The sequence below is a fragment of the Ostrinia nubilalis genome, chromosome 21 (genome assembly GCF_963855985.1).
Source record: "Ostrinia nubilalis chromosome 21, ilOstNubi1.1, whole genome shotgun sequence".
NCBI classification, from domain to species: Eukaryota; Metazoa; Arthropoda; class Insecta; order Lepidoptera; family Crambidae; genus Ostrinia; species Ostrinia nubilalis.
This window is the reverse complement of record NC_087108.1, coordinates 5,583,961-5,611,001: the sequence shown is the minus strand read 5'-3', so window position 1 is coordinate 5,611,001 and position 27,041 is coordinate 5,583,961. Positions and strand designations below refer to the sequence as shown.

At 36.5% G+C, this 27,041-nt stretch overlaps 1 protein-coding gene across 1 annotated transcript in view; it reads left to right on the top strand.

Annotated features, from left to right (window-relative positions):
• Nucleotides 1-662: 662 nt before the first annotated feature.
• The window catches only part of LOC135082449 (Fanconi anemia group J protein-like), a 95,007-nt gene continuing 68,628 nt past the window's right edge, over nucleotides 663-27,041 (top strand). Inside the window, exons 1-2 of the mRNA XM_063977245.1 lie at nucleotides 663-1,266; nucleotides 1,352-1,463. Of these exons, the coding sequence (XP_063833315.1) occupies nucleotides 886-1,266; nucleotides 1,352-1,463 (493 nt within the window). The 5' untranslated portion in view covers nucleotides 663-885. The remainder of the gene's footprint in view (nucleotides 1,267-1,351; nucleotides 1,464-27,041) is intronic.

Sequence of the window (27,041 nt, the reverse complement as noted above, 5' to 3'; positions counted from 1 at the left end):
CTTATCTATGCACTCCAAAAGGAAAACTGACATTAAAATTAAATAAGCCTGGCAGATTTTTGTTCTCTATTTCCAGGAGTTCCAAGACATATCCAGCTAAAATTATTTTATTGAGTATTAAGTAAATAGAACCTAATATTTAAACGGCTATTATGCTTGTAAAACTGTTACCAATGTGCTGGATACTAGAAAATAAACGGGTAATTTATACATTAACGGCGACAAGGAGACACCTCTGCAAAAACCCAAAGTGTAAGTATATAAAAGTGATATTTTTGAGACCCTACTTAGTTATCAATACTTTTGCAATTTTAAAATAACTTAAAAAAAAAGGAATTGCCTAGGTATGTAGGAATCGAACCCACGACCCCGAGACCGTTCTCACCACCTAGGCACCTGAGAAATTATAGGCAATGCCATTTTTTTTTTTCAAGTTATTTTAAAAATTAGTTTGAGATGCGACTCTTAACTTAGATCAAGTTTTTTATTAACTCTTAAAATAACTAGGAATTTTTATGCTATAAAATTACCGTAACAACATAAGTTTGATATTGCATTGCGAGAAAAGAAAGAATTTTATGATTTGATTTTCTAATAATGTAGAACGGAACGTACAGCTTTGACATCTGTCACATTGACATTCGCTCCGGCTGTCAGTCGCTCAGCTGTGAACTTTATTGGATTTTCAAGCTTTTGTTTATTTTATTTCGATATAATGAATATTTAATTTATAAAACGTGTTTCTAAAAAGTTATACTTGTGGTACACAACTCAGTTTTGAAAGTTCTACTGTGATTTTACGTGATATTGTAAGAAATTGTGCCGAAAAACAAACACGCGGGAAGAGGCGTTTTATAGTAAACAAAACAACATAATTCCAAAAATATGTCTGATATAATTGAATTATCGGATGACGATGATAGCTTTATCCTCCCCAAGAAAGCTGAGAAGCTGGAACAGCTATCTGGTGAAGATTCTGTGCTATTGAGTGATGATAACGATGCACAAAAACGATCATCGAATACTGTCGATTATTTTACTTCTGATGAGGAGTATCTTCCTGAAATTGATTTAAAAAGTAGAAAAAAGAAGGTACTGAAGCAATTGTTTCCAACGCCGGAGAAGTTACGATGGGACGATGCAGCAGGGCCATCGAAGGTTTCTCCAGTAAAATTGAGGGACCCTGGGTTTGACAAGATGATTGGAGGTGTCACTGTCAATCTTCCGGTTGATCCTTATGGCTGCCAAATAGCACTTATGTCTAAAGTAAGTTTACAATTAAATCTTGATACAGTAGTACAGTAACAATATGCAAAAATTTTGTGCATTACTCTTAAATCCTTTTTTTTAGGTGATAACTGCAATAAAAACAGGCAAAAACTGCCTGTTGGAAAGTCCAACGGGTTCCGGAAAGACACTGGCTTTGCTTTGTGGAGCGCTAGCGTGGCAGCGACATGAAAGAAGTAAGTGCTATTTTATTTAAATATTTCCCTTTTCCTTAGTCGAATCTTCAAATGATTCGTTCCACCTAAATTGAAGAGCCGATTCCACCTTACTTACCACCTATTATTCAGCTAGTTATTATGATTCTTGGGTTAACTGCTACGATAATCAACCAATGGAGTGATAAAGATATTTCATCCCAATATTTTACCAGACAATACAAATTGTTATTTAACTAAATTTAACTAAAATGTAAGAAATATTGTTCTCTGTAACATAGAAGATACAAAACAACAAATAATTTGTTTTGTCAATCACCAAAAAAAAATTAAGACTGTGTTATTAGTTGAAACATTCAATTTTTTAAAATCATCAGTTGCCTTCAAAAAACAGTGACATCAAGTTTAAAACAATCTAAACTTTACATTTGGGTCACAGACATTTGTCTAACTAATGGTTTGTGAATATGGACAATGCAAGGCGTGAATTTAGTAGAATAATATTTCATATAACTAGTACTTATTGAGTATTGAGTAATATTGTGCAAACTTAAGACTACAGAAAATTAAACCACCTTATGTAGTTGTATAAAGTCCTAATTTGCAACAAAATTAAAGTATGATTTTCTAATGACCGCACAGTGCACATACAAGCGTACCATATTTTATAATCTTACCATATTATTTGAATAAAATAAACTTTTAACCAATCTTTCAACTTTAACAAAATAATTTCTCCTGTTCCATACGTAACCAAACTTTTTCCGTTAACATTAGTCACAAATAGCAAAGGAATCATAACACTAACAGCCGAAACATTGCCTGTCGATCGTAACATTTACAGATAGCCGGCAATATGTTCTGCAGCGCCAATTGACGACAAGTGTTCGCGTGCCGCGGCGACAAGCGGCCGCGAATAAATCATGGCGCGACTGTCGCACGACTATCGCCAACAGCCTAACACGAAAATTGCGCTTCACCGATACTGAATGCATTAGTTACATGCAACCGCCGTCACGGAAAAGGCCGTAGCTAAGCGTTATGTTCTAATATCTTTATTTGTGGTAAAAACTATGTGAGGATTACAGTTAAGTATACTTTGTCACCAAGGCTGGTTGACCTGTAACTGTTGACTTAATAAGATAACGAAGTCTTCTCTTGAGAAGGATACCTACAAAGCCCTGACAAATCTATCATATTACTGACAAGTTAACTTGAAATAATACAAAGTTTCTACTTCTTACACCTCATCTTAATAGGTGCGATTGAAAAACATTCCCCAAGTTCCAAGTAATCAAAAAGAAAAGTTAATCAACTTAAAGGTTTCTTTAAAATACAGCAGCGTTAATTGGCGTCGTTTTTCCTTTTTCGCTGTCTCAAAAAGAAAAGAACTTTTTTTCAGAGACACGCGGAAGTATCAAGTTGAAATTGATATCAAATTATCAGGTCTAGTTCTACCAACATAGCTTAAAGATTTTTCTACTACTATCTTAGAAAGAAAGCATGTTTTGAAAGTGTAAAGGAAAATAATTTCCCTTCCATAATTTAGCATACCTCCAGAAACCAAGCATTTAACCAAGTATTAATTATTCACTTTATGATTTCCTTATCTTATAGTGTGTATGAAATGCAACACAAGACTTATCAACGTCATAAAGTTGGAGTTTTTGATTATGCAGACTAAATATTTCACTTCTCACTGCACTGTCATGTCACAAATTGTTTGAAGTATCAAGTTTCTAACATCGACTTTTCCATTGTCCAAAATTGTTTATCACCCGATTGTTCAACTCGATAGCGAATGTTCACATACAAATCTATCCAGTTGGATGGAGCAGTAAGTAATGCAGGTTTACACCAAAACTCGCGCACCCTCGAACACCGTCGTACGCTAAAATATTTCGTCACGAATACCGAGTTCGCCAACTCGATAAATTACGTCATTATATCGACTTGTACGGATATTCGGAACTTGTCGAATTTCGAAATCTATTCGGTGTGCGGGAACGGAAAAGTTGCGAGTTTGACAAGTACAAGGTACCCGGATGAGGGTATTGTGTAACACTCATAAGGTTGCGCGATTCTCGATTGTTGATTTGTTACAATAAATCCCCAACTCGAGAGTGGCCGAAGTTTGGTTACGCAACGTGTTTGCTCTATTTTTTATTTGAATATGATTTTTGAAAAAAGTTTCAGATTCTTTTAATGGTTTCAAATCGAATGTTTCGATACTTTTTAGGGTTTCTCAATACTTTATGTTTCTTTTCTGCCTTTTGCGAAAGAATTCCGATATCGAGATGTAGCTGAAAACAGGCTAATATCTGATATAAGTTTGTACCTCACAGTAATGACTCTACCAATTAATTTAAGCTGAAAAAGTTGCTCCCATTTTGCTTATCAAACTATGACAGAATAATGGCGAGATGTTTTGCGCTAATCGTTCACGCATACAATAGGTGCTTCGTTTTACGATAGATATCGATGGGATCCACATTTAAAGTAATAGCTCATTAAATTGTTCAATTATTTCGCACCCGCCTTTTTTTGTGGACGGTGGCTGGCGATTGCGGCACAATTATAAACCAGCTAAAGGTTAGTGTCCACTATGATCGCGAACCTTGAGTTCCGCGCTCGTTCAAGTGTACATATTTGTGTTTGTCTATAAACGGGCACGACTCGGATCACATGCAACGTTGCAGGGGCGTGGAGCGCTAGAAATTTGCGAACACAGTGGATTGTATACCTTACAATCGTGCAAGACATTCCAGCGCCGTTGACATGTCTGCGACGCTAGAACATATGTTCGTCACGTCGTTTTCTATGATGTATCGCGTAACAACACAATTGCAATGTCGTAATGGTTCGTTGCCGCTGCTGTTAACAAGAAAACATAAAATTAAATACGTGTTTACAGAGAACTCACTTTTTAATAATAATGGAATGATGCCATGAATGTCGTACTGGCTGATATAACATGACACAAATATAACCTTAGAAGACCGGAAGTGAAGGATTTTCTCAGACATCCGCCCAATTTTAGGTGCGATACTCTTATAATTCTCGCTCACCACAACTTTTCAGAATTTTCCGTGGTGTCACAATGACGTAGACATTTTTAGTAAGATTAAAAAGAGAAACTAAGCAGATATTTTAATATTAGTCAAATATAATTTCAGTTTAACGTTTCAAAAGTTAGTGTAAGATACTTCGAAACGCTAAGTAGATAATTAAATAGCTATAAACTAGTATTTATGGAAGCACTCCTCATTATCTAAAGCGCCTATCTGCCTAACTTTATAATAACACATAGACACGCGACTTCCGTTAGTCAATACCATTCATTTGCTATAGATTATCGTAAGTTGGGTAAGTAGATAGAATATTAAAATATGGGCCCGCAGTATAAATGTAAATGAAGAAATACTTCCTATTACTTTCATCATCATTTCAGCCGAGGGCAGTCCACTGTTGGACCTAATCATTCCCAAAGCTCGCCAAGATCATAAGATCTCCCGCTTTTTTATGATTCTTTATACTCTTGGAGGGTTGAGAGCCCATTCCTGTAGTTATCAAACTTATGAAACTAGAATAGAAACAGCATTTAACAGCCTATTTAAAGTACAAAAATGTACCAACTTCTCTAACAGAAACGTTCAAGTAAAATGTTTCAGCTAAGTCGTTTTGTCAGCTACGGCTTCTTTCGCCAACATTAAAAGTTGTCCTTTGAATAACTTCATTCAGCCCCAAAATTGAAATGCTAAGATGACAGCGCGTCAGGACTGTATTAAGTTTTCACTGAAATGTTTTCGTGATATTTTACGAAACTACAAATCACCGTCAAAGACTTCTCGCTAAAAAAAATAATGATATTCACATTTGCCTTGAAGGTTCCGTGTGATTTGTACTAAGGTGTTCTGTAGAATGGTTACCATTTTGTTTATACAGGGTGTTTCTTGTAAGGTGTCAAGCCGAAGGCAGGTGATAGGTGAGGACTAGACCTATCGATTTCACCCCCATGTATGTTCTACGATTTTTCATAGTTTAGAAGTTATCGTTAATTTTGTGATTTTTTCAAATTGTATAACCCAGTAGGCTTTAATTTTTTTTATCTTTTTTTTGGGTCGACTTTTCTCAGATTTCTTTTTTTTGACAGATTCCCTATTAAATGCAGATTTTTGAAAAAAATAATCAACTTCCTATCTTTGATGCAAGATACAAAATTTTTGCTAGAAACATAAAAAATATGCTTTTAGCGGAACATTCTAAAATTTTCAACTTAAAGGTTTGAAAAAAAAAAGAACTTCCATAGGTCCAAAATAATTTTAAAAACTGCGCAGTTTTCTGAACTTTCATAATAACACAAAAAAACATGTACTTAATAGGCCATTATTTTCTGTAATCGCTCCACTCAAGTGGCAAGTTGGAGATTCCGTTACATGTTTTTTACTTTCTTAGGACTAAGTAATGTTTGCAATCCCTTAAGTTTACGTTATGTAGAACACATTTAGAGACAATATCTGAAAAGAACATTTTTTATCCACAACGAGGAAGCTCTTGCCCTTCATCTATTATACAATAGGGAATATGAAAATATTGATGAACTGCGGACAAAGCTGACTGAAGCACAAAACCAAATTAAAATGAAGAAGAAGGTTTTACAAAGAATTTTTTTGCGTCGTTGTCGAATGTGCATTCAGGTCAACGGCGGACATTTTGAACATTTACTTTAAATTAAATTATTACACCCATTTTTGCTCTCTCTCTCTCTCTCTCTCTCTCTCTCACACACACACACACACACACACACACACACACACACACACACACACAAACTCTTTCCCTTTCTCTCACACTCTAATATGTAGGTATATCGAATTTAATCGTAAAGTAACAACCACCACTGTGGTCTAGTGGTAAGGCCACCTATTTAGGACAGCCAATTCCTCTGTGCTTTAGGATTCCGAGTGAAGCTCGCTGATCATCCATCAGTTTCCATCAGTTCAGATGAATGGCAAGAGATACCTCGTTGTGGATAAAAAAATGTTCTGTTCAGTTATTGTCTTTAAATGTGTTCTACGTAACGTAAACTTAGAGAATTGCAAACATTAGTTAGTCCTAAGAAAGTCAAAAACATGTAACGGAATCTCCGACTTACCACTTTAGTGGAGCGATTACAGAAAATAATGGCCTATTAAGTACATGTTTTTTTGTGTTATTATGAAAGTTCCAAAAACTGCGCAGTTTTTAAAATTATTTTGGACCTATGGAATTTCTTTTTTTTTTTTTAACTTTTAAGTTGAAAATTTTAGGATGTTCCGCTAAAAGCATATTTTTTTATGTTTCTAGCAAAAATTTTGTATCTTGCATCAAAGATAGGAAATTGATTATTTTTTTCAAAAATCTGCAGTTAATAGGGAATCTGTCAAAAAAAAGAAATCTGAGAAAAGTCGACCCAAAAAAAAGATAAAAAAATTTAAAGCCTACTGGGTTTTGAAAAAATCACAAAATTAACGATAACTTCTAAACTATGAAAAATCGTAGAACATACATGGGGGTGAAATCGATAGGTCTAGTCCTGCCTTCGGCTTGACACCTTACAAGAAACACCCTGTATAATTTTATGTGATTTAAGTTTATAAGATGTTAAAACTGTTAGACTTCTTGGACTGCGTCATATGGTCTGAAAGCTCAGCGATTTGTTTTTCATCCTACTTTCCAAGGATCTCACATATAAAGGCTTCATACATAAGTTCGACGTTATCTAACATTCATTTTTAAAGACCATCATCGACTGCATCTTCTTTGCCTCTGGTAAATTCAGTGTTCTTGCTGTGGAGACTACATGACCTGATCATGAATGACCTGAAAATTAATTAATTCTAAGAAATTCGTGGCGTTTTCTTGATTCATGGATTTGGTGATGATACCAGGTTTCCAATATTAAATTAGTCAAAACTAGGAACCCTTAGTAAAATGCTTGGCAAAGAATCATAGTAACTTTCTTTTGTTACGGAACCCTAAAGCGATGCATTTGAAAACTAAAGCAACCGTCAGAACGGTTGGGATCTAATTAAAGTTTGCCGCAAGTCGGCGACTTCTCGGTTTGGTGAGAAACGCCGGCCGCAAAGCATATGGCTGTGGCGGGTGACAGTTACAGCTCATCCACTGTTGCTCAAACTTTTGACGCATTAATTTATTATTCATGTACCATAAAGTCTTTTGGCTTCCCGAACAACTGATCTGTCAACACATAGCCAAAAATATTGAATACTAGCTTTTGCCCGCGGCTTCACCCACGTGAAATTTAGTGTCACAGATCGGCATAAATTATAGCCTATATGTTAATCTGGGTTACAAACAATAATACTGTAAAGTTTCAACAAAATCTGTTCAGTAGTTTTAACGTGAAAGAGTAACAAACATCCAGACATCCAAACTTTCGCATTATAATATTAGTAGGACTAGAAAAGGTACGAGTTTTTTTATTTAATCATTAATTACTTGGTATAGCAAACAATATAAACACGTGTCACATGTTAATTTATAATGATAAAAAAACAGTTTATAAATGACGGAGTATTGAAGTAAAACAAACCGACTTGATTGTGATCCTCCTCCTTTTTTTCGCGTAAAAATGAAACAATCATTTTTTATTGATGAATAAAAGTGTATATCTTTGTCCAAAAGTTTGACAACTATTGTTCGCTACCATTTTTGGTCACGAAAATTTTCCGCCCAATGTTCCCCTCGCGGTGCGACGTCTCAATCGCACGATTCTCAGAAATTCGGAAATCCCACGTCACAGCGAACGTTGCATGCAGTTCTTATTTGGGAAATATGTGTCTTGACATTTGATGGGTCTTCAAAGCGACGTCACTAAATATTTGGGGTATGGAAAAGTCGAAACTTTAGTGCATACTTTAAGAATGAGTGGGATGGTTGATACGCCTGATTCACCTGGGTAGTCTATAATTTTCTGCTACAAGCGTCTAACATGGCTGAAATGGCTACATCTTAAGTTGTACTCCTTTCACGGAATCTTAATCTGGCGCTTTAGTCCTACAAAACTCCTGTTAATCAAATTAATTGGAATCAGGAATTCAAATGTCTGGGAAGTGAACCTAGAACCATTTGTTTCGAGATCGTCCAACATTAGACCACCGAAGCTATATTCATCATAATCGCAATCTTCGAAAGTATATACTTCTGTAGCACGGTGCACAATATCATCAGGTACATTTTATGTAAAACTGAGCATTATCAAGTGTACAAAGGTTGGCCTTTCCGTAGGCCTCCGTGGCAGCACCTGAAGCCAGGGCATCAATTACGCGCCCGACCACGGGCTGACACATTCGCCGCCCCCTACATGCCTTTAAATTTCCTTCATCCCCTCCTCCTCTCCCTTAGATGTAGGGCTGCCAGTTTGATGAGACATTTTTCTAAATTCGGCAGATAAGCCACCTGTTCTATTTGGCCGAAATTTCAATTAAACAGGGTTTGTGTATGAATATTGCCATGATGAAATTCTGACTGAATTCACAGTACACAGACGAAAAACTTCATAAATAAAAACCATCAAAGAATACGGTCAAATTCCAAGATGCAACTTTTTAAAAAACACTTCAATTTAGCCCTAAAAACCGAAATAGTTTTCAACATTGTTGTCTTATAAAATTTATAGTAGAGTTGCGTTTTGACAACTCATAAAAAAGCATGTGAGATTGATTAGATTGCCTGTTAACTACCCTATTTGTTTCGCACGTGATCTTCATAAAGAGCGTCAACCCTGCCATCGCCCCGCGTTTTTCCTTCCGCGTAGCTGGCAACCCTTTGGCCAAATTGAATTAGGATCCGTCCGCGGCGCGTTCGCTGTTTGCGCCAGCCCGATAGTAATGACGCCTTTATTCCGACGCGAGTTCACTTCAAAGACAGTGATGAACGACTCGGCTTTTTGTGTACCTTTTGATTCTAGCATGAAAGAATGTGACACAGAGTTCGAAAAAACAGATTTTGGTATATGGCGGTATTCTTTACCGCCAATCTGGTTTCATATTTCTAAAAAAAACTGGACCCCGAGTATCTGAAATTCTCAAAACTAATATTTACTGTGTAGTTATTTTTCTTTAATTTGGTTAGTTCGAGCATTGGGAAAAGTTAATTTAAACCTATTGCCCACACTTTTCAAGGGAAGCACTTTTCCAAGGTTTAGTTATAGCACCTTATGTTATTTATTTTATTACTTTCCAGTTTAGAAGGAATTGCGCAAAGGGTCGCCGCTTCGCATAAATGTCTGTGCAAATGAGGCGAGAGCATACCCTGGCGGTAATCAGAGACGTTTTGGGAGTTTGCAGATTATTGCAACTGAACGGAATTTTAGGGATAAAGATTAGGGAATAGTTGAAAAACTGGTAATGGAACTGGAATGTACGTAGTATCAATTTATTTTCACAACCCCAATTTTAATAGACTACATTACGGTCTCAGGCAAAACATGTAAAAATTCAGTTCCATCGTCATTTAACTAATACTATGCGATGTGCACTTAGTATCAGACTTTACATTTGCGTACGCTTCACGGAGGCCACTTAATAGAAATTATTACCAGTCGATGCATCGGCCCACGGTGCCGTGACATACAGCGGATGCCGAACCAGATAATACCCCCGTTCGGCATTAACGGCCGATTAAGCCGAACCGATCGGCTCATTTTTATTCCGCCGCTCCGCGCGGGTTAAATATTCAAAATTTGCCTACCCCTTTATTGTCGCGCGCTTCCGGCCCAATAAACCTGCAGTTGCACGACGCTTGGATGGTTATAGTGCGAGTTTTCGTTAAAAGTCATCATCAGCGGGTTAGTCTCTACTACAGGAGATCCTCTCTGATTTACCAGAGGCAAATGAAGGATTTGTCCGTGACTTCCACTCGGCATGGGACACACTGAAAACCAGCGTCGTGGCCTTCCCCACCGTGGGCCACGGCATATGCTGAGTGGAGTCCCATTGCGATAGGCATCGCTGTTGCGACAGGGTAGCACTGCTCAGTTCACTTTTTATTTCCTTGTAATATTTATGTGCTATTTGTCTTTTTTTCTGTATACCTTCTTTGTCCTTAACTAAATGATGTTAATCGTAATAAATGTGTCTTTCTTTCTATTTGACCTACACACGCTGGTCACACGGATTGGGCTTTAAACCAAAATAAGATATCTGAAGGTAGGTAACTCATTAAATAGCAATGATATTTAACCAATGTGATTGTTATTTAAATGACCCCGATGTTCTTATTACAGATTCTAAAGACACATTTAATGGAGTCATTTACTTACTACAAGCACTGTAATCAAGCGTACGTATTGTACTTATTTATCGTACACAGAGACATGATATGGTTCGACACGGCAGGAAAAACGGCAGGCCCGCTCGCGACCATTAGCATATGTGCCCACACTACCCGGCCTGGGCCGATTGGCTTAGGGTTGCCATCTCTGATTGGAAAAGTGCTGGTAAAAGTCACAAATCCTTCGTGAAGCGTACTACAAAATTGAATTCATAGTATTCAAAAGCTGCTACTTTTGATACGTCAGGAACAACGGCAGGCCCGCTCGCGACCATTATAGCATATGTGCCCACACTACCCGCCTGGGCCGATGAGCTTAGGGCTGCCACTTGCTAGTTGTAATTGGAAAAGTCCTGCTAAAAGACGCATAAATCTAACGCAAAGCGCACTAAAAAAGTATTTCACGGTTCTTAAGAGCAGGCCAATTAAGGTTCTCAAGCTAGACGTATAACTGTGAGGTCAGACTTAGATAAGTCTGAAGTTACTTCAAGACTTATGTCAGACTCTGAACATTGAACAACTGACCTCAAATTAACTGCTACTATAAGAACTCTACATTCTAGCCTCGAAAATCGAGTTAGTTTCCAATTTTCTGTAAAATATTTTTTAGTGCCTATGAAATCAATAACTAGTCGGTAGAGTTAGCGAACTAGTATCGTCATAGCTTTCCTTTGACATACAAAATTTATAGAAGTCTCGTTTTGACAGCTCGCAAAAAATATGTCACTATTAGTCATATGACATACTTTTTATCAACTACCCTATTCCGGTTTGATGGTAGCCCTAGATGGGTTGCTCCACTGCACTTATAACAAGATAAGTGTAGTAGCTGCATAATACTGGAGTTCTTTATTCTGGCTCTATCGCGTGGATTGTAACAGGTCCTAGGGCCGCTGCAGTCATGGTGCGTTTGACGCAGCGAAATCTTAATTTCTATTTGAACATCAAGCCTATTATTTTTTTATTTATCTGTATGAACCTGCTCGTAACTAGAATATTTCAAAAGCACTATACTCGTAATATGCTATAGAAGAAACTGTATGTAACCGAACGCGGCCCAAAGTACATCATCTAATTAATTATTTTATGAAATGTCTCTACTCGTATACTGAAATGGCACTCTAATGTAAATGTACACTCAAAAATAGGTTATTCAATTTAAATATTTCACAGGTTTGAAATGAGTTTTAATAGAGCTTTGAGATTAATTTCATAACACGAACGTAAGATCTTTGTCTAAGCGCTTTTTCAACTTATACATAACAATGTTTCTTTTAGCATAGGCATGTACCATGCTAGCCAACATAGATGCCTGTGGTACATAACCAGGTACAATAAATCGCGGCATTTTATTGCTACGACACTATCTTAATTGATCTCGCAAATTTAAGCCAAGGTGTGTGCTTAACGGTGATAATAACGCGTAGGAATTGTGTCAACTATGACACGTATCCCATAATCGCTCAATTGGATCTAAAGCAGGGTTTCTCAAACTTTCGGCTCTACGAACCCCTTAAAACTAGCTGATTAAAACCCCCTCCCCCTAAAGAAAATAATGACATTGACTATAGAAAAAAAATAGGTTTTAATTTCAATAAATTGCCAAAGAAATGTATTTCTAATATTAATGTGAAAAAATAAGCGCTGTTTCTTGTTGCAAATGTAGTCATATTGGTCAATTTTAAGTCTGGACCATTACGTTTTTGGTCTTTAGGGGTTCGCGTACCCCACTTTGAGAAACCCTGATCTAAAGGAATTGCACAAAACAGCATATTTGCCCAAGTAATAAAACACACTTCAAAGTTCTACGCCAGTTTTTGCTGGCAATAAGGTACGAACCGTCGATTGCCAAGTTTTTATCTAAAGCAGCATATTTGGTTTAATAGTTATGTAACGTAACCTAAACTTGAATTAAACTATTTTTTCAAGTCGGCTGAGATTAGGTATGTAGACTACGTTTCTAACGTATTCAGAAAAGACACGGGACAAAACTAGATTAACTCTAGCTTAGATTCAAATCTGTGATTGGTAGAATTGAAACATTAAATTCTATTAGATTCATACTTGAATATTGTTTTATGTACGCATAGTGCCTAAAAGTACTCAGATAATTCCAGATTTTCTGCATATTAATTAAATTATTAATTAGTGTGTCAATTTTTCCAAAAGACAAGAGCTTGAGAATCGTAATTAGGGTTTCTGATTTCTCGACCAATGTTTTTTCTCGAGTTTCGAGAATTCTCGAGGCCAAAGTCTCGAGTTTTCTCGGGTCTCGAGTCTTTTAATGAAAACTGCTGAAATCAGTTGAATTTTAATAAAAACACAGGTTTTTTTAATCTAATATACCTACTTTTATGCACAATAATCAATATTAGAATTTAGTACCACTTATTTTGGTAAGGAAATAAACAAAAAATAAAATCTTCTTTCATAATTAATATTTACTAATAATCATAACAAAAGTCATAAAGTCGCGTACACTTTAAGGATAAATAACAATAAAAATCTGGAGCTACAATTTAATCACTCTTGTTTTCTAAAGAACACAAGTCCAAATAGCAAAATTACGATAAAAAAAATTTCAATTTTTTTTAGACTAGTCGATACCACGCTTCCACGCAATCTTTGCACATGTCGTGGCAGCTTTTAATTAAGCCTACACTATAAACACGTATTGTTTTCAATGTTTTTTCCAGTTAATTGTGTATGTCTTGTTAGCTGTCCTTAAATAAATAAATAAATAGTTTTTTTTATGAACAAAAAAAAACTTGAATTAACTTTACGAGGAGGCACGAGTACCTAACCTAACGTCTGTTAGGTAAGGTAACTGTCTAGTTAACAAATTTTTCAGTCAGATTAAACATACATAATAAATATAGCATACTCGTTGGTGAACATTATTATGTACTTAGTTTCGATTGAGATCATGACTTGCAAATCAAATCAGTTAAAAAAGGAAAGACTAGGCCAGTCTAAAAGCAACGTTGACCTATTAAATAATAAAAAACTTACTTTTGTCTAAGAAAATCGGCTTTCAAGAATATTAAAGCTTCAAAATCGAAACTCGAGAATTCTCGAGCTCCGGTAATTTTTTTCTCGTCTCGAATGAAGCCAAATTTCTCGAGTTTTCTCGAGTTCGAGAAAGCTCGAGCAGAAACCCTAATCGTAATAAGCAGTGCCTACTTGCATGCGGTTTTAGTGATAAAAAAGAGTTTTGAAAGTCGTAAATATCTACCGCCTACCTCGATAACTATTACTTCCAATTGCACATAACTCGCGAACAACACCCGAAACTCAATCCGCGAACCAGTTGCACACAACATTTTTAGCACTTGTAAAAGTTGTAAAATTTTATTCGACACTAAATTTTATGTGACACTATCTGAGTACACGGTAATCGCGTGTCCACAGTTATAATAAATCGGAATGCTGATTCGATAAAGTGAAAATAAACAGTTGAATCGATTTTAAACCTCCAATCGTAGTGAACATAAATATTCGGGTCGCGTGATCGCCGAGTTTAACTAACTTTCTGTCGTCTCTGTTTTTGATTTTTCAAGGTTTTATTTGACGAATATGACGGTGGAATTGTTCATCAGCTATGCAAATTCACGTATTGTTGCAAAACTTTTGCCTAGAATTGTTTTCGTGTTCCGAAAACTATTGTCTTTATAGTCAAGGTTCTGTGAGCATAATAAAGAACACAATTTGTCAGCATTTAATGTTCCAAATAAATGTTAAAAGGTATTGAAATGCATTACTTTACAAGTTCGCAATGAAAAAATAAATTCTTTTTTTATAGAGGTTACTAACTTCGTATAGGCACGGTATAGGTGATAAGTAGGTAGTTAGGTTCTTAATTCTCGCATTGCAACACCGCATGTGCGCATTCCGTTAAGCTCATGAGTATGGTTATTTAATTTTAATGGACATAATTAATATTTCATTTTATCACAATTTCATGCAGATATGTGAATACGGGTGTTAAAAGAATTATAATACATTGATTGATTTGGGAAAACTATTTCCGCACTTTCCGAAAATTCTTCGCATGACATCCAACATTTTAAAGCCAAAATTGAACGTGACGCTGCCGCGCTGTTCTATTTTTTTATCACATTTCCCTATTCTCGTCGTTTACAATTCATTAAAATTATGAGCGATCGGTTCGTGCGCATCGTTACACCCTTCCATCGATGGGAAACCATTTGTTTCAAAGACCAACTTTTTTTCTCTATTATTTAAGAAAACTATTTCCAAACCGTACGAAAATTCTTCGCATGACATCAAACATTTTAAATCCCAAATTAAAGGTGACGTTGCTCTATTTTTTAACCACATTTCCCTATTCACGTCGTTTAAGTCATTAAAATTACGAGCGATCGGTTCGTGCGCGTCGTTACACCCTTCCATCGATGGGAAACCATTTGTTTCAAAGACAAACTTTTTTTTCTATTCGGAATGGTAATTTTACAGTTTAGAGCACGTCAATCTATTAATATGATGGCTCCGCATTACCTGTTTCGTGACTCCCCAAATTACGAATTAGCATTGTCTTTCGCTTTTTATTCGTTTTTTTAAATTCGTCGCTCGTTAAAGCGGAATTGTAGACATTATCCTATTCTTGATTTATATCGGCCATTAATACGTTTTTTATTCGGAATCGAACGAGTTTGGTCGCGGTCGCGTTATCAGAATTGCTCGTTTGTTTTACTTTTAGTAGTGTGATTTATGTTTTGAGTTTATATTGTAAACATTTCATGGGGAAACGCATTTTAGTTTGTATTCGGTGACCTCAAATTAGTTTTCAAATATTCACAGCCTTTTGGAAGTTATCGCGATTTGTCACTTAGGTCTGTTTGGGCGATGTTTTCTGTTGTTGGGCCGATGAATGTAATCATCTTTACATAATTGTCACAGACGTAATTAATTCTACAGAGTGTATTAAAAAGATCATGTAGCGAAGTAACGAACAAATCAGTCGAATATGTTTCTACAACTTATCGCAGTTAAACGATAGAAAATCCCTTTTTGTACTTTTGACTAAACTCAGTAAAATTGATATAAAATAAAAACAAATTATCGTATTACCACAGAATAAATAACGATGCTTTGTGTATTTTAACAGAAACTCCAAATCTTGTTTAAAACTCTACTACTAGCGCCATCTTGCGCGCGGTAGCGAGACTAAGCAACTCGTACGACTACGGCGTAACATTGCGTAGTTTTAGAATATAGTTTAGTAGAGTCAAAGAATGAACGTTTCTGTATACCCGTAGTTCTCTATAAACCCAATCTGAATAATTTTAATAGTTTTTTTTTTAAATCGGGATCGAACTCGCGTTTTTCGGCCAGTCCGACCTCTTCACCGTTCAGCTATCGTATCGGGATTACTAATGTTTGGCCAAAAAACGTTTCCCAAATTATCACATCGCAAACAACGTTTCGCAAATTTTCATTTGGCAAATTCTCATTTGGCAAAACAACTTATTGCAAACTTTTAATTCGCAAATGTAGTTTTTAGCATATTATTGTTTAGCAAATTATTGTTTGGCAAAGTATGTTTTGCCAAATGTTTTATTTGGCAAAAATATTTCACGATAAACTATTTACAAAATAATTTGATTGGTGCATAGAATGGAATACAAATTAGCTTGTTGTTATTATTTTGTTTAGTAGGCCTAGTTAATATAAAATTTGTTCTAAATTAATTTTCATATTTCATTCTTTTATCGAAATATCCAAATGATTCATTAACAATAGAGGTGATTCTAGCGCTCGGCGGCCGCTGCCGCGGCACGCTTCGCTCGCCTTCGCGCGTTAAGGGTCACTGTTCTAACCTAACCTAACCTACTATTTTCTGCAATACCTACTTTCTGCAACCATACTATTTTCTGAAATCTCTTTGTTTTACATAAAATTCTTGTGAAAACCATGATCATATTCTGCCTTATGCTTTGATTTGTGGGCTGAGTTTGTGGGTAACGGTGGGTAAGTATATCAATTTGACCAAATAAATTATTTGGGATATAATATTTGGCAAAATAAAACATTTGCTATATAAACATTTGCCAAATAAAATTTTGCCAAATGATAATTTGACCAAATGAATTAGTTGCGAAAAGTACATTTGCTAAAAGTTCATTTGGGAAATGAAACTTTGGCGATAAGTTGTTTGCGAAGTGAAATTTGGCGAAAAGTAATTTGGCCAAACGGAAGGATACCATCGTATCGATATGCTGAATAGGTGACCACTGGCCGTTTAATTTTATTTAAACGTACAAAAACATTATCATGTAAAATATTGCCATAACGAACCGTATGCGCACTAAGAAAAAGATATCAGATCGCACATGTCATATCAGAGCCAAGCTTCCAACGTCTACACCTTAGTCAAAATTACTTATGTGGCGTTTCGATGTCGTCACATAGGCGTAAGGTGAAAAATATTATAATTATTCATTCACTGTTCATTACTTTGCAGTGCTTTGAATTTTAAAATATTTTTTCTTCAAGCAACTGAGCCCACTCTAAGATTCTCGAGTAGAATTCTGCAGATTTGGTGTTTAATTTAATAAAATATTGAAGGGGGTGCCTGAAGAAAAAATATTGAAACCAAGGACTTGGCCCATGGACCAAGCTAAAAGTGGGTCAAGTCACTGGAAGACTCTACCCGTTAATCAAAATACCTACCCATATGGCGCTTCTTCGCTGTCATCACATAGGCGTAAGGCTAAAAATATATTCGCTGTTCATTACTTTTCTGTTATACAATAGTTCTTGTAGTACCGAAACGACTAAGCACCATAATTTTGACTAAGAAGGTGTAGAACTTGGCTCTCTACATGCAGGCGCTCTCATATGTACAGTCAGCGTCAAATATAGTTCGTGACACCCTAAGTGACCAAAAAGTAAACCACACAACCTTATTCCAATCGTAACAAAGAAATGTTGCGAACTTATTGGCTACTTTGGGCGTTACGAACTATTTGACGCTGATTTATCAGTGAGTCAGGGAACTCAGGGATGAAATCGGGGGTTTTTAGATATCAATAAAATCTAAAGTGCTCTTACAGCTATGCAATTGAAACTTTATACATACAGTGCCGGATTAGCCACGTAGCAAGAGTAGCAAATGCTACGGGCCCCGCGAATTTGGGGGCCCCGCGCTCCAACGCCTCACTATGGATCGAAATTGCGATTTATGGACATAGCGATTTTTTTCACAATAATTTCTATTTGAAAAAAATACCTATCGATAGGTTACGTTATTCTGATGAATAAATGCTGCACAAGTTTTTCTCTAAAACCAATAGTTTGGCTGGAAAAAAATATTTTCCATTTTCGTTGTATGGATTGATTAACGAAAATTTAATTAGTTCCATCATCAGTGAAAAAAAATCGCTTATTTTATTTGGCGATATTTCAACATTAACAGATACTAAGTACTATTACTATTTATGTATTCGTCATTAGAGTGAATAGCCCAGAAAAAGAAATTAGTTTTGAAAGGCCTTAATATGGCTTTTTTGTAACTAGTTGAACTTTAAATAAAAGCCGTCATTATTGTAAGCCATTTTATTGATATTTACCTCAAAGATTAATGTATTTAATTTTATTAATAGGAAATTGTCGTAATTTTTTAATATCCGGTATCCGGCCGGATAGTGAGTTAATATTAGAGATGAAACGGATATCCGGCAACTATCCGGTAGCCCGGATATCCGGCCTAAATTTACTATCCAGCCGGATACCGGATAGTAACTCACTATCCGGCCGGATACCGGATATTAAAAAACTATGACAATTTTCTATTAATAAAATGAAATACATTAATCTTTGAGGTAAATATAAATAAAATGGCTTATAATAATGACGGCTTTTATTTAAAGTCCAAAAAGTTACAAAAAAGCCATTCTTCAAAAAGCCTTTAAAAAAACTAATTTCTTTTCCTGGGCTATTCACTCTACTGACGAATACATAAATACAGGGTGGCCCAGAAGAAAATTCACTTTTGAAGGAAACGAAAACTGTACATTTTTATAGAACTTTAACTATTGCAATTTGAAGGAAAGGATGATGGGCACAAATGTATGGAAAGTGGTACCCGCTCCAATAGCCATAACCAATATATATTTTAAAAGGCCTTTAGATGTAGGTAAATGTCTGCTATGGGGCCAGATCTAATTCACGTTTTGAAAGCAGTAATTCCACTAAGTATTATAATGAAAGTATAACACAATCATCCATGTATACGAGTATGTATTATGACTACAATCTATTAATATAACTAAAAGAAGCATTGAAAAGGAAAGGATTATACCTACGATGAACTACCCAAGCTATTAGACCTTTATTCGCTTTCATCATCATCATCGTGATCATTTTAGCCATAGGACGTCCAGTTGAACATAGGCCTCCCCCAATGATTTCCACAATGGTCGGTTGGTGGCGTCCTGCATCCAGCCAGCGCCTTCCCGCTACCTTTGTGAGATCGTCGGTCCATCTTGTGGGTGGACTTATTGGGTTTTGAGGGTTTATTCGCTTAGCAACCCATAATAAAACCCTTAAGAAGTAATAAAACTTTAACCCCTTTATTAATAAAAGTTACACCCTAGTTGAACTCTGGCTTAAATTGTCATTTGGTATGGAAATGTCATTTTAATCCAAGGTTCTTCCTAGGTGTAACTTTTTATTAATAAGGGGGTAGTACTTCTTTAAATAAAAATATTTATTTCACAATCATCCCCATCAATAATTATAGAGTTAAGGAAGGATGCTGGAACAGTAAACCCTTCCTGACTCGCATAACCTAAGTACCATACGATGGACACGTATGATACTTCTTCTTTTTCTTCCTCGGTCTCTTCCTCCCTCACTGATGAGGATCGCGACCACAGATAGTGTTCCTCCACCGACTGCGGTCATAAGCTGTGTGGACCGCACGATGCAAACTCCCGCCCACCGTTTTCCTCACCGCGTCCGACCATCTCGTCGCGAAGAGGCAGGGCACCGACGCGTCGGTGCCCTGCCCCGAGCGCGTCCCCCTTCATACTGTATGATACTTAGGTTACACAAAAAGTATCTTTATCTTCGAAAGCAACCAGATCTGAGGCTGGTGGCCATAGTAAATGTTGTTCGTCTTGGTAAGACCTTTCAAATGACACTACAAACATTACTATTGGAGCCGGGTACCATTCTGCAAAAAAGTATGTATATCTTCGTACACAACCAGATCTGAGGCTGGTGGTCATAGTAAAAGTTGTTCATCTTGGTAAGACCTTTTAAACGATACTAGACTCATATCTATTGGAGCCGGGTACCATTTTGCCCATTGTCCTTTAATGCAATTTATTTTTAAATTTACCTTTATTAAATTACATCGACCAGGAGATTTCCTTAACGCTTACTACAACATTCGATCAACATACATCAAAATCTTGAAATGCGTTCGTTAGAATTACCTCGAAAACTATTTTCAATTTTTTGCCGAATGCTCAGCTTCAGTTGCTGCATGTTTGTTGGATTATAAAAGTTGTATACTCTATTCTTAATGTAACACCACAAAAAAGAATTTTCTGGAGTGAGATCAGGGCTTCCTGGTGGCCAGGAGATGTCACCCCTGCCTGAAATTATTTTTTTGTGGGAACATGTCTCTTACCATCTAAATGCTCTCATTTGAAATGTGACACGTAGCCCCATCTTGGTGAAACCAAGTGCTCCGGTCATAGCCTTGCGAATCTTGCAGCTTTAAAATTCAAAAAGCTTTTCAGCCTACCAGTATAGCATTCTCAAAAATTAATCATCCTTTCAATGCAATAAACCAATTAAGCAGGGATGAAATCTCACTGCCTCTAAGAAGCGCTAGTCTCATTCCAGCAGACTTCTTTTTGCGGGGTTACCTTATGAGCAGAGTATACTCTAATAATCCAAAAACTCTGCAGCATTCATCCATCCTGAATCCATTTCGAGGTAACTCCTAACGAAAGTTTTCCAAAATTTTGATGTATGTTGACCGAATGTTGTAAACGTCAAGGGAATCACATGTACGATAAAATTTATAAAAGGAAGTAAATTTTAAAATAAATTGCACTAAATTTCCTTTAAATTGCAATAGTTAAAGTTCTACAAAAATGTAGGGTAAGGTGGGGCACAATGTTACACGGGGCACAATGTTACAATGCATATTTCTTCGTCCTTTTCTATCAGTTGTATGATGTTAGTATACCCGTATGTCAAGCTCATAAGCCGCCGTCTTTGAACCGTTGTTCCTGCCACAGTTTGTACCGCGCTTGAAAATTAACAAACAAAAATTGTTTTTGTGTTATTAAACGTCGTTAAAACCGTTTCAAAGTTTTTAATTTTTTGCCGGACGTGTTGTATTCAGGTCAATGTTGATATATTTTTTTTATTTTTATGTTTATTTAGCTACATATTACCGTTGAATTGTTTGTTGTAAACATACCTTAAAATATTAATTCGAATTTTTCAATTTGCTTTGCCTCTCTGGGGCACTGTGTGACACTGTAAAAGTCAGCCCCAATTACAAAATGTTTTTGTACCATTTCAAGGTATTAAAAGAAAATGGTGCGAAATCGTAAGAGGAAGACAGATTATGGTCTTCACAGTGAAAAAGATATGGCCGAAGCGATTTTGATGGTTTAAAGCATTATTTTAGAAAATTACTGCCAGATATTGAGGATACGACGACCGACGTTAGCTACTTACGTCGAAATGGCAAAATTGACAATCGTCTCTATTTTCCACTTGAACCGAACCTATTATTTTTTGTTGTAACATTGCGCCCCTTACCCTACTAACAGACTACCCCAGATACGGGGCTCAGTGTTACAATCGACTGATTTGTTTAAAGTACAATTTAAATTTAGTAGTTCCTAATAATGTTAATGTTTGAGCTATTTTAATTAAAGAGGGATTGTTAAAGTTTATTTTCATACCAAAAACTTGCTGATTGAAACAACATTTTTGTCATTATAGTCCCGTATATTTTTTTTGTAACACTGTGCCCCATCTTACCCTACAGTTTTCGTTTCATTGAATTTCCAAAAGTGAATTTTCTTCTGGGCCACCCTGTAGTAAATAATAATAATATCTGTTAATGTCGAAATATTGCCAAATAAAAAATGCGATCTTTTTTTCACTGATGGTTTGATGACATGATGCATGCAGTTCAGTCAGATTACGCAGCAAGTAAACTAATTTAATTTTCGCTATTCAATCACACACTCACGATAGCAACCGAAATCGCTCGAATTGATCTGCCCCCTAGACAAGTGGCAAAATCTGACTTTCTATTCGGACAGATTCGATTTTCGAAAAGTGTGACTAGTCTAGTCTACTAATAGACCCACTAATCGCGTTCGAAGCACCTGTGCGGCGCTAAACTCGTCACGACATGAAACGAGACAATGGGCCAACTATCCGGCCGCCGGATATCCGGCTATCCGGCCTAGCAGCTGGCCGGATATCCGGTATCCGGTATCCGGCCAAACAACTATCCGTTTCATCTCTAGTTAATATCCGGTATCCGGCCGGATAGTAAATTTAGGCCGGATATCCGGCCTACCGGATAGTTACCGGATATCCATTTCATCTCTACTTTTAAGCAAGTTTTGGAAGACATTTTCAGTAACGTGGATCAAAAACCGGAGTGCCGTTTTATTTAATACCCTAAACTTGACAACCTAAAGCAAACCAAGGGCCCCTTGATAGAAATTTGCTACAGGCCCCGCGCTGGCTTAATCCGGCACTGTATACATATTTTAATAAGCTCACTATCGACATGATATTCTAAGATTTTTGTTTTCTCTGGTGTATCCAAACCTAAGTTATAAATATCAAATAGGTATATTATTTGGTTTCTATTGATCTAATTCAATATTCTTTAAATTACTGCAGTTAATTTTACTCGTAAGCTCTTTCGGGTTATGGGTTTATCTTTATTCGTCTTTCTTGAATAGTTAGTTTATCGCATTATTCTATTATTTTTTATTATTCTGTTATCAATGCGTATGTATTATTTATTTATATTAAATCACTTATACAAGGTTATTAAATCTATCTAGAAATTAATGATAGTTAATTCTTTAACTCTACTGCGCTATGATATTAGCGCCCTCTATGTTCGGGATACTGTACTATTAACTAAACGCACCCTGCTTTTACTTTAGCACGCCATCTAACGTAGGGTGTAATAAACGCCAACCATCGAGACTTGCTCGGAGCTTTATTTGAAGAACCCTGGCAAAAGCACTGACGAAGGACTAGAGAGTAAATCAGTTCATTTTTAGGCCCAGTTTCCACCAAAGCGAAGCGGAAATATGTTTTGAACAATCAATCAGATGTCATTCAGATTGAATAAAATTGATAGGTTATTCATAACATTTCTCCGCTCCGCCTTGGTGGAAACCGGGCCTTAAAGTTATGATGGTTTTAGAACGTTTTTCCATTGGCTGGCATGGATGATTTATTAATATGCTTTATTATTTTGTTTGAACTATTAATATTGGTTACAAAAATAATACAAAAAGCAAGCTTAAATCGATATAACATACCTACTCTCACAGTAGACTTTTATTTATTAAATAAGTAAATAATAATCGAATAAGTTGAATCTTTATAATCAACCGATCTGACACCTGAATCTATGCTTAAGACTATACTTCCTTATGTATGATGATAATCGCGGTGAACAATTTTCATATTGGGAAGCCAAAGTAGGTAGTTAGAAGGTTGTAAAAAAAACTCTGTCATAGAATTTAAATCTACAATTGAAATTAATCCCAAAAACAATTTCATTCAATATAAAAGTCTAAGCACCCTTCCAAAATGCTTTGTTGCCCGGAGCAGGCAATTCGGCATATCAATGGCGCCATCTTATGTATTAATTACAAACTGTGCTGTCAACCCTACGCTCGACGCAGCTTTTAACTAATCACACCCTTCGTAAACATGGCCAGTTCCCATTCAAATTCCTACTCTAAATGTTAGCGTTTAAGTTCAAAATTAGATTGGCAGTGTTCATTGAATTAACATATCAAAGAGCGAGCTACTCATTTCACGGCAAATCATTTTGTGCTCTACGTGGATACTATCAGAGTAGATTTTCACGTGCGTTATCAAAATGGCTAGGGGTGTGAATTAAGATAGCGTAAAAGGGACAAAGGGGAATGTGACACTAAAAGCGCTTAGTGTCAACCTCATATGTCTTTGAAGTTCATGTGAAATATTTAGAGTGGGCAGGCTATTTATTTGAGGACAAATGGCGGGGCGTGTTGTGACGTGTACAATGTCGAGTGGCTTACAGAGCTTTGTTGGGCTCTTGATGAATAACTTGACGTGGACGGGCATTTACTTCGGGGACAGATTAATATTTGAGGTTTATTGAAATATATTTTTGGATTGAGTTGGTTAAAGTCTAGAAAAAGTTCGACTTCTTTTAATATAACTTGTAAAGCTCTGTATTTTAAAAACTTAAGCTTTTATGAACCTTTACTATCCTATCCTGAGAGATTCATGAGAATCAGCTGTTACCCTTGACCTCCGAACCAAGAAAATCAAATTTTCGAAGCACTAGACAAGGGGTCATCCATAAAGTACGTCACACGTAAAGAGGGGGGGAGGGGGTTGACAAAGTGTGACATGGTGTGACAAGGGGTGGGAGGGGTCCTAAGTTTCGTGACATCACATTTCAATTGTTTCAAATATTTGATATAATGTTGATTTCATAAAAAAAAGTACTTAATTTAAATGGAAATAAAACTAATTTCGGAACTGCTGTTAATTTAATAATTTTTCGATGTGAAATTGCAAAACATGTGACGTCACACTAGGGAGGGGGGGGGGGTCTCAGAAATGTGACCACCTGTGACAAGGACGGAGGGGGGGTCAAAAAATCATGAAATTCGTGTGACGTACTTTATGGATGGCCCCCAAAGAGATGTATAAATATTTATTATCTTTTTACTCTTTATAAAAAGCATACTGAAAGATTTCATAAACTGACCTGGAAAAATGATAACAATAACAACAACATACCTACAATCGTAAAAACGAAAAATAAAAACGTATTTTTTGTTGTATCCCTCGAGGATGCTTACGAACTCTCAGCATTTCTGAAGTCCCAACAAACATCAGATCGACAATGGCCGACGCGGCGACAAAAGGTGCTCGAATAGGTTTTTTCCTGTAATAGAGTTTAATCCGAAAATCCCCTCCGGCAAGTGGGGGCTGTTGGCCAATTATTTGTGGGCATGAGGAGCTCCTATTGTGCTCCCAGCACTGAGTCCACTGTTGATATAAATAGTTAAATGGATCAATTTCCTAGAGACAAATTTTGGCAATCTCCGGAGTGAGTACTTTTGGATGAAGAACAAACCGTTTCTTGAAAATTAAAATTCGTAATTTTAACAGGTACATTAATATTATTATGTGCTTTTAAACGGTTTTTAGTAAGTAGCGACTTTTCAAACACCTTATTCTTATGGTAAAACTTTGGAAACTGCAATGGCGATGATAGAAACTTAAGCTTTTAAAGAAATCGACTCTACACAAAATACTTAGCCCAATATATAAGTAAGTTATTTTAATCTTCAGGTTTAACGCTACTTTTGTTTTGTGCAAAATGTTTGTATTTTTCTGTTCGAATAATAATATCTTTTTTTTATTAATACTTTTGTTTCCATTATAAGATTTACGAGACGCTCAACTACCTCTGTCATTGTTGCACAACCTATGCGATTACCGACGATTCGCGACAATAAAACGTAAATAATACCGATACAAGTTCTAGTGTTACTTGGGATAAGGCGCATTATGTCGATTGCAATGCCATTATTCCCTCAACTGTCACAAATAAAGCGCACTTTTGTGTCATTGGTTTTTGCACCATTTGACATGGAGCAAGGTTCTCTATTATCGGTTTGCATCCAGATTGTCGCTCAAGATTGTATTTTGACATTTTCATCCCATTTTGGAGTATTGTCCCCGGGCTAATCGTCCGAAAGGACAGATCGGGGATTGTCAATCGATTTTTTGCGCATTACATGTTACGCCGCAAATTGTCCGCGATGGATTGGATTTTTGATAGCCCTTTGGCCTGCGGTGTTATACCTAACTACACGGAAAACCGTTTTTTGTTGATCTCAACATTTCGTTACATTAGTTTGGGTTTTGTTTGTAGTCTAGGTTCAGATACAAGTATCTACCTAATCACAAAATCGTATCCAGCCAGCCAGTGGCGGCGTAAGGCGTAGGCGACGTGGGCCACCGCCTACGGCCTCGCGGAACAAGGGGCCTCGCGCATCAAAAATTTTGAAACATTGACTATTAAATATAAATTATTGATAGCTAAACAATGTAGATATTTTTTTTTTCCAAACAAATTCAGCCATAATCAAACACAAAATTAAGCAACAACACGGTTTTAAGTGACAAACATTATTCTTTGGCGCAAAATTCCTTTAAAAATAATCACTGAATCAAAAAATCAGAAACTGTCAATGAATAGACCATTGACCCGTTTTTTTTATTATTTCATAAAATCCGTCTTCAGGTCGCCACAGAACAAGGCCTCGCGAAATCTGTCTTGCCCACATCAAATTTAGGTCTTGCCCCGCCACTGCAGCCAGCATTTTTTCAGTATTACTGTCGCAAGCAAGTTCATACATGCAAATACTTCACAGACGAAGCCATACACGTTGATGTGGAAAATGTAAACTTGTCTCAATTTATAACCATAGATTGATCGGGTAACTTTTCTGGTCTGACCTACTTCAATTTACCAAAAGAATATTTCGTACTCGCCACGTTAAATGCTATACGCTGCCTAGACCGATCACAATACATCTTTTATAAGCATTAAATTGCTGCCTGTATTCAAATATCTCAATGAAAAGGCGCCAGAGCACCCAACGGCTCACAATACAATACGCACAACAGACTTTGAAATATCTTTATGCTAGCTCTAATGAGATTTAATAACGTTTTGTTAGAGCCCAATGCTCTTTTTAACGAACCTCTTTGTCGATCTTGTTTGTGTGAACGACTAGTTGAACGAGATCTCCGCCGGCTCCGGCTTGTGAAGGGGTCTCAGCATTGTAAGAGGTCATCTAAAGTGGGCGAGCGGGTTTGAACAGCTCCTTCCGTTTGATAAGTTGGTTTTTGTTATTAAAAATCTTTGGCAGAACGGCTCAGGGATCGGGTGCTTTTCACTGTTTGCTGCCATTTCAAAGTTAAGCCCCG